General features: G+C 46.3%; 1 protein-coding gene across 1 annotated transcript in view; it reads left to right on the top strand.

Annotated features, from left to right (window-relative positions):
- Positions 1 to 9,377, top strand: part of LOC109924983 (complement C1s-1 subcomponent-like) — a 51,600-nt gene that overhangs the window by 22,109 nt on the left and 20,114 nt on the right. Inside the window, exons 6-8 of the mRNA XM_048620030.1 lie at positions 2,831 to 2,909; positions 3,891 to 4,028; positions 5,731 to 5,805. Coding sequence (XP_048475987.1) covers positions 2,831 to 2,909; positions 3,891 to 4,028; positions 5,731 to 5,805 — 292 coding nt within the window. The remainder of the gene's footprint in view (positions 1 to 2,830; positions 2,910 to 3,890; positions 4,029 to 5,730; positions 5,806 to 9,377) is intronic.

The following is a 9,377-nucleotide window of genomic DNA, read 5'->3' as shown; positions in this document are numbered from 1 at the left end:
GAAAGTCTTCTTGGGGCCTGGGATGGGGGTGAGGGAGGAGGTATGGGGGCAAGCTTCAAAATCTCCCCTCCCCCTACCGCATCCCAAAACCAGTCCAGCTCGTCCCCGCCTCCCTAACCTGTTCTTCCTCCCACCTATCCCCTCCTCCCACCTCAAGCCGCACCCCCATCTCCTACCGACTAACCTCATCCCGCCCCCTTGACCTGTCCGTCCTCCCTGGACTGACCTATCCCCTCCCTAACTCCCCACCTACACTCACCTTTACTGGCTCCATCCCCGCCTCTTCGACATGTTTGTATCCTCTCCACCTATCCTCTCCTCTATCCATCTTCTATCCGCCTCCCACTCTCTCCCTATTTATTTCAGAACCCCCTTCCCCTCCCCCTTTTCTGATGAAGGGTCTAGGCCTGAAACATCAGCCTTTCTGCTCCTATGATGCTGCTTGGCCTGCTGTGTTCATCCAGCCCTGCACCTTGTTGTCCATGGATGGGAGTTTGGCTTCCATAATGGTCTGGGCTGTGCTCGCAACTTTCTGTAGTTTCTCGCAGTCTTGGGTAGAGCAGTTGCCGGACCAAGCCGTTATGCGCCCAGATAGAATGCTTTCTATGGTGCATGTGTAAAAATTGTTGGGGACCCTTATAGACATGCTGAATTTCCTTAGCATCTTGAGGAAGTACAGGCATTGTTGTGCCTCCTTGACCATTACATTTATGTGGGAGGTCCAGGGCAGATTTTTGGTGATCAAACTTGACACTCTCAACCTCTCTCCCTCAGCTCCTTTGACATAGATAGGGGTGTGTCCTCCTCCTTTCTTCCTGAAGTCATTAATCAGTTCTTTTGTTTTGCCGATATCGAGAGAGAGGTTGTTATCATTGCACCACGACACTAAGAACTCTATGTCCTCCGTCTCCTAAACCTGTAAAGGCACTATTTATATTAGCTGTCATAGCATCAGAGCTAGATGCTGGGTCATGTAATACTGAAACATGCAATGATGTTCATTACATTTCTTGATATCGACATATATTGCAGTATCTAGACTATTTGGTTGCAAACAGTAACATGCTCACATCAGCATGTCATGCTTCAAGTGGCCTAAATTAAGACAGAAAACCACAAAGAAAAGAAAGAACAGTATAGCACAGGAGAAAGCCCCTCAGCCCACCATCCCTGTGTTGACACAACATTTTTCTAAAATCCTTTTGCGTCCATATCCCACTATTGCCTGCCTATTCATGTATCTGCCAAGATGCCTCTTAAACATTGCTAGTGTATCTGCTTCCACCACCTCCGCACATTCCAGGCACTTAACCACCCTCTGTGTAAGAAACCTGCCTTTTACAGGGCAGCATGGTGACTCAGTGGTTAGCACTGTTGCCTCACAGTGCTAGGGATCTGGGTCCGATTCTGGCCTTGGCTGACTGTCTGTGTGGAGTTTGCATGTTCTCTCTGTGTGTCTGTGCAGGTTTGCTCTGGTTTCCACCCAAGCCCAAAGATGTACAGGTTAAATAGCCTGGCCATGATAAATTACCATAGTGCATAGGTAAGGTGGATTAGCCTTGGGGAATGTAGTGGGGGAGTGAGTCTGGGTGGGATGCTGTTTAGAGGATTAGTGTGCACTTGCTGGACCAAATAGCCTGTTTCCACACCACAGGGATTCTATGACATAAACTTTCCCCCTTTTACCTTAAACCCATGTCGCCTAATAATTGACATTTCTATCCCAGGAAAAAGACTCCAACTATCCACACCTCTTGTAACTTTGTAGACTTCTATCAAATCACCCCTCAGTCTCCAAAGTTTAAGTGAAAACAAACCAAGTATCTCCAAAGTCTGCTCATGGCTAATACCCTCCAAACCAGGCAACATCCTGGCAAACTGTTTCTGTACCCGCTCCAAATCCTCCACATCCTTCTGGTAGCATGGTGACTGGAGTTGTACACAGTGTTCCAAATGTGGCCCACCTAAAGTTCTATACAGTTGCAACATGACTTGCCAATTTTTATACCCTATACCCTGACCGAGGAAGGCAAGTGTACCATGTGCCTTCTTGACCACCTTATCCACTTGCGTTGCCACTTTCAGGGAACTGTGGATCTGTACGCCTGTGTTAAGACTGAGTCTGAGATCTTCAAGCCCTAACGTCATACGCTATGGTGCAATGATGATATCATGAGCATGTATTTTAATGGAATGCTGCATACAAACAGTGGAAAGTTTTTTGGAGGGGATTCCAAAGATCAGGGCCCAGGGAGCTGAAGGCACGGGCTGCCAATGGTGAAGTGATGGGATTGAGGATACGCAAGAGGCCGGGACTGGGGGATTGTGGCGATCTCGGAGGGTCGTGGGTCTAGTGCCAGACAAAGAGATTGTGAAGAGAGTAGTGGCTGTGAACAGAGATGGAAACATGAGTTAATGTACAAACAGAGGAACAAGATCAGGCCACTCGGCCCTTCGAGCCTGCCCCGCTATTCAAAACGATCGTGGCTGATCTGATTTTAACCTCACCTCTACACTGTTAAATTTTCCAATAGAGTTAAGTTATTACAGCCTTGTTATATTTTAACTATAGTGTTTGAATAAAGTGTGTTTTGTTTCAAATCTGGCAGCTTGACCAATCAAATTACATCTGAAATGCAATACCTTGCACTTACCTCTAAAATAAGAAAACGCTAAGATCCAGATTATTTTCTGAATATATTTTGAGGGGGTTTGGACTGGTCCATAACAATTAACATCTTTCCGTAAGTATGGTGACCAACATCACCAAACAAATACAAAGATGGTTTTAGACTCAAAGCTGATGCGTTGTTGTGACAATCTCTCTTAGGGCTATCAGACAATCCCGCACTTTTATGCAGAATGTCAAGAAGACGGGACTTGGAAGACTCCAGGGTACAGCTGCCAACGTGAGTGGGATTCCACATGATTGAGAATGTCCTCCTTGTTTTGTTATTGGTTTCCCACCCACTATTAGCTGCCACTGTGAGAAATATCAAAAACGCACTCACCGTGGTGACGATTGCCAAAGACAGCTGCAGTAAGAGGCCACCTTTTCACTGATGTCCATCCTTGCCTTGTCCAACCTTCCCAAATCATTTGGTACTAAATAAGCCCAGGGTTGTGGGTTCGAGCGCCAGGTTGGGAGACTGACCTATGATTGGCAAAGTAGGCATCCTCCAAATTTCTATACGTGACTCCAGCCACACACACAGCAAAGCAGTTAGCTTTGGACTGCCCTAGCGGGCTACTGAGTTCCAAGAGCAACTGGTTATGGGCCACAAATTCCCTTGTCAGGTGACACCTCACAGAGTGGACGTTGTCGTAGAATCCCTGCAGTGTGAAGCAGACCGCTTGGCCCATCCCAACCCTCCGAAGAACATCCCACCCAGACCCACCCCACTACCCTATCCCTGTGACCCCGCATTTCCCATGGCTAACCCACCAAGCCTGCACATCCCTGGACAATATAGGCAATTCAGCATGGCCAATCCACCCTAACCCGCACAGCTTTGTAGACCGAAAGAAACTGCGGATGCTGTAAATCAGAAACAAAAACAGAAATTGCTGGAAAAGCTCAGCAGGTCTGGCAGCGTCCGTGGAGAGAAATCAGAGTTAACATTTCGGATCGAGTGACCCTTCCTCAGGACTGCACCTGCGTCAGAGCCAGATAGAAATAATTTCCTGGTCTCCCCTGTTTGGAGATGTTACACCTTTGGAGCAGGAGGGATTGAAGCCAGGCCTTACTGTTCCAGAGGTAGGGACACTACCACTGCACCACATTAGCAGGCAATGTAGGTCAATAGGCATTGTGAGAGATAAAAGGTGGGGCTCTGTATTGAAACACCAACTAGCTAATCTGATAACGCTGTTTGATTTTCTCTTTACAGTTGTGGATTGTTCAGTTCCACCATCAATTGAGAACGGGCGGTTTGTGTTTATCACTGAAGCAGCCGTGACCACCTATAAAGCGATAATTCAATACCAGTGCAATGAGCCTTATTATCAACTGCAGACAGACCATAATCGTGAGTCAAGTCATTTTCAAGAGGAATGATTTCTTTTTTGACACGAGAGGAAATATTTTGAATGCCTCCAAGATAATATTGAGTTTCATCCTAGAATAAGCTTTGCTATTATTCAACGTGAAGTTACAGAATGTTGAGAGCTAAAGGGCAGGCCATTCTGCCCACGTATCCTGTGCCAGTTCGCTGTAACAGCAACCCTGTGTGTCAGCCTCACGTCCACCCCCACCCCCGCCTCATCCACTGCAACATCTTCCTCCTGATTTGATTTGATCCATTATTGTCACGTTCCGGGATACAGTGAAAAGTATTGTTTTGCATGCTAAGCAGACAAAATTTACCTTACACAAGTACATCAGGTTAATAGAGCAGAATGTAGAATATAATGTTACAGCAATAGAGAAGGTGCAGAGAAAGATCAACTCTAATAAATGAGAAGTCCATTCATAAGTCTGATAACAGCGAGAAAGAAGCTGTTCTTGAAGCTGTTCGTACAAGTATATCTTCTGCCTGATGGAAGGGGTTGGAAGAGATTCTCATCAGGGTAGGAGAGTTCTGTGATGATGTTGGCTGCCTTCCTGAGGCAGCGGGAAGTGTAGTTGGAGTCAGTGGATGGAAGGTTGGCTTGTGTGATGGACTGGGCTGTGTTCACAACTCTCTGTAGTTTCTTACGGTCCTGGGCAGAGCAGCTGCCATACAAAGCTGTGATGCATCTGGATAGAATGCTTTCAATGGTGCATCCACGAAAATTGTTAAGATTCTTTACAGACATGCCGAATTTCCTTAGCCCCCTGAAGAAGTAGAGGCGTTGTTGTGCTTTCTTCACCGTAGCACTAAGGTGAGTGGACCAAGACAAGGGAATACTCAATGGGTGGCAGGACATTAGGAAACTCAGATGAACAGAGGGATCTTGGGGAGCTTGTCCACAGACCCATGAAGGTGGCAGGGCAGGTTAATAGGGTCGTTGTGAAGGCATATGGGACACTTACCTTAATTAATCGTGGCACAGATTGTAAGAGCATATAGGTTATTTTGGAGCTGTATAGGACTTTGGTGAGGCCATAGCTGGAATGATGTGGGCAGTTCTGGTCCACACATTATAGGAAGGATGTCATCGCACTGGAGGGGATGCAGAGGATATTCACCAGGATGTTGCCATGGGATGGGGCATTTCAGTGATGGAGAGAGGCTGGATAAGCTCAGATTGTTTCCTTTGGAGCAGAGATGGTTAAGGAGGTGGAGGGGGTGAGGGAGGAGCCTGATAAATGTGTATAAGATTCTGAGGGGCATGGACAGGGTGGATAGGAAGGAAATGTTCCCTTGAGTTGAAGGGTCAATATCAAGGGTGCAAAATGCTAAAGTGAAAGGCAGAAGGGAGTTTCAGAAAGTGATTTCTCACTCAGAGGGTGGCGAGAATCTGGAATGCACTGGCCAGGGAGGGTAATTGAAGTGGGAGACCTCTCAACCTTCACCTGGATGAGTCCTTTAACTATCATAATGTTCAAGGCTATGGACCTAGTGCGGGAAAGTGGATCTAGTATATTTTTGTCTCTGCAGACCTAAAGGGCCAAAGGACATTCGCTGTACTGGATGGTTCAATGATACACTTCTTACAAGGGCTCAAATTAAAACCAAATCTGGCGGAAGGGGGTGGGACTCCAATCATTGACTCTGTCATTGACAAATGCATCTGCTCTCTTGGCAGGAGACTTCCACTGCACGGTTGAAGCAACATGGGAAAATAATGCGACAGGCCAAGTCCTCCCGAAATGCACCCCAGGTAACCATCCCTGACAAAATAGGGATGATTTGTAATGAGGGGAGTGGGCATGGCTGTGCAGAACTCAGTCGTTCCCGAAAGGAAAAGGGAGAGAGACGTGCGGTGAGATCTTTTACTCTTGCGCTCACCAGGGCACAAATGCAAGAGTGCCAAATTTCTCATGGGCACAGTGATTTACACCGCGGAAAAAAGGGTGTCAACTAGCTGGAAAGCCGGCCCTGATTGGTTGATAGGTTGCCATGGAGAAGGCAATGGGGGTGGGGGTGCTATTGGCTCCCCAAGCTGCCAGATGATTCGAAAAAAGTGCAAGGCTTCATTTTGTAATAGATTGCACTTTGTAGATTTTAATCCCTTACTTTTCCTTCTCTGTCACATTTATTCTGGATATCTATCACCCATGGCAGTCTCAACGATGGGGTATTTGATTTGATTTATTATTGTCACATGATACAGGGAAAAGGTTTGTTTTGCGTGCAGCATAGGCAGATCATACCATACAAAGTATGTAATGGTAATAGGACAGAGGGAAGCATATGGAGTTACGGCTACAGAGCAGGTATACAAGGTCAATGTTAAATTTAAAATTTGAGATGTCCGTTCAGAATTCTGATTACAGCAGGGAAAACGCTGTTCTTGATTCTGTTGGTACGGGTTTTTAAGCTGTTTGTATCTTCTGCCTGATGGAACAGGTTGGAAGAAATTACAACCGGGGTGAGAGGGGTCTTTGAAGATGTTGGCTGTCTTCCTGAGGCAACGAGAAATATAGATAGTGCCAATAGATGGAAGGCTGGTTTGCATGATGGACTGGGCTGTGTTCACAACTCTCTGTAGTTTCTTACAGTCCTGGGCAGAGCAGTTGCTATACCAAGCTGTGATGCATTTGGATAGAACGCTTTCTGTGGTGCGTCTATAAAAATTGCTAAGCGTTCTTGCGGACATGCCGAATTTCCTTAGCCTCCTGAGGAAGTAGAGGCATTGTTGACCATAGCATCAACATGGGTGGACCAGGATAGATTGTTGGTGATTGTCATTCCTAGGAACGTGATGCTTTTGACCATCTCCACCTCAGCACCATTGATGTAGACAGGAGCATGCCCTCCCACCTTGCTTCCTGAAGTCAATGGCCTGCTCTTTTGTTTTGCTGATGTTGAGGGAGAGATTAATTTCTTTACACCACCCCACTGCATACTCTATCTCTTTCCTATCTTCTTGTCTTGTCATTGTTTGAAATTCGGCCATCAACAGTGGTGTCCAAATGGTGTCCATTACAGCAAAATGTGGTGAGCTCAATTGGCTGTCTTGCGCTGCAGAATGATACCAATTGTGTGGGTCTGGTTCCTGTACCAGCTGAGGTTACAATGAAGGATTGTCCTCCTTCTCAACCTCTCCCTGGACCTGAGGTGCAGTGACCTTCAGATTAAACTTGCATCAGACATCTCTGCCTCTCTAATGAGAGCATGGGACTGTGGTGACTTTGCCCTTTACCGCAATCATACATCAGCAGTTGACCCTGTAGAATTGTAAGTCTGCTGGTTTACATCAACTAGTCGAAGGATTAGCCTGCTCTGCCCAAACCCCCAGTTACTAATCAGACAACACCCCTTCCTGAGCTAGCTACCATCTGAGACACAACGCCCCTTTGCCATACAAGCTGCCTGTGTGATCAATTATTGATCCATCCTCAGCAATTTGTAACATCCTCCACAGTCCATTCGCTCATTAAGACAATTCCTTTTTTTAAAATGAGGTGGAGGGGAGGTTTATCTCTTGGCTTTATTGGAGGTTGACTGAGGTTTGTTTGGGCTCGTGTATTTCTTTGCATTTTATCTTTCGTCGCCCTGTCAACCGGATTTTGAAGGCACGACCCCGTGATCAAAACGCACATTGTTTCGGTGATGCATGGTACGGCACCCCTTCAGTTTGCTGAGTCTGTTTTTAAATCAGAACTGGACACACTGTGTCTCCGAATCACCGACTCTCACAGCCCGTTTACCCTTCGAGGAGACTTCTCCGGTCTGCTCAGTCTGAATGCATTCACAAGAGATGTGGAGAAGAGGAGATGCTCTGGGGGGGAATCTCTATGGAAGATAGGAGCACGAATAGGCCATTCAACCCATCGAGGTTGCCCCTGCATTCCATATGATCACGGCTGATCATTGAGCTCAATTCCCTAATCCCGCCCTCCCCAATAATCCTTGATCCCTCGAGCCACCAGAGCTACACCTACCTCCTTCTTGAAAACACGCAATGTTTTGGCCCTTACTACTCCCTGTGGTAGTGAATTCCAGTGGCTCACCTTTCTCTGAATGGGCTAGAATTAAGGTTAGAGTTGGGATTACAGACATGCCGACTTTCCTTAGCTTCCTGAGGACGTAGACGTGTTATCATGCTTTCTTGACTGTAGCATCACAGTGGGTGGACCAAAACAAATTGTTGGTGATCATCACTCCTAGGAACTGATGGTCTCAACCATCTCCACCTCAGTGCCATTGATGTGGACAGGGGATTAGAGTCAGGGAATAGATTGTTGCCATAAACCCATTGGAGTTTAGAAGAATGAGAGGTGACCTTATTGAAACATACAAGATTCTTAGGGGGACTGGACAGGGAAGATGTTGAGAGGTTGTTTCCCCTTGTGGGAGAGTCTAGGACCAGAGGGGCATCATCTCAGAATAAGGGGTTTCCCAATGAAGACAGAGATGGGGAGAGATTTCTTCTGTGAATCTGTGGAATTCTTTACTGCAGAGGGTTGTAGAGGCTGTGTTCTTAAGTACATTTGAGAGTGAGATAGATTTTTAATCAGTAAGGGGATCCAGGGTCATTTGTGAAGAAAGGTCACTGGACTTTGTCTGTATAGAGTTTGCACATTCTCCCCATGTCTGCGTGAGTTTCCTCTGGGTGCTCCAGTTTCCTCCCACAGTCCAAAGATTGGGTAGATTGTTTGTCCATGGAAGCGCAGACTGGGTAGGATAGCCATAGTAAAAACCCCATGTGGGGTTATGGGAATGCAATGGGTCTTTGTGGGATTCTCTTCAGTGGGTCAATGGGCCGAACAGCCTCTTTCTGCACTGTAGGGATTCTGTGATGCCATGATTCCATAATTTCATAATTCTATGATTCTACAATTCTATGATTCTATGATTCCATAATCCCATGATTCTACGATTCTACAGTTCCATGATTCTATGATTCTGTGATTTAATGGTTCCATGATTCTATGATTCCAAGATTCCATAATTCTATGATTCCATGATTCAATGATTCTACAATTCTACAATTCCACGATTCTATGAGTCAATGATTCCACAATTCTATGATTCGATAATTCGACGACTCGAAACGCTAGCTCTGCATTCTCTCTCCATAAACGCTGCCAGGCCCTGCTGAGTTCCTCCAGCAATTTCTGTTTCCATTTGAGATTTCCAGCATCAGTTTTAATCTCAGGGAATTGAGGGTCGCAAAGAAAAGGCAGGGAGGTGGAATTGAAGACGGCCAGATGAGTCGCTGGCGACGGGCCGAATGGCCCGCTCTTGCTCCCACAACTGTGACGAAGAGTCTAAGCTTTTCCCACT

The sequence above is a fragment of the Rhincodon typus genome, chromosome 45 (assembly GCF_021869965.1).
Source record: "Rhincodon typus isolate 14 chromosome 45, sRhiTyp1.1, whole genome shotgun sequence".
Taxonomy (NCBI): Eukaryota; Metazoa; Chordata; class Chondrichthyes; order Orectolobiformes; family Rhincodontidae; genus Rhincodon; species Rhincodon typus.
This window is presented reverse-complemented; position numbering and strand designations above follow the sequence as displayed.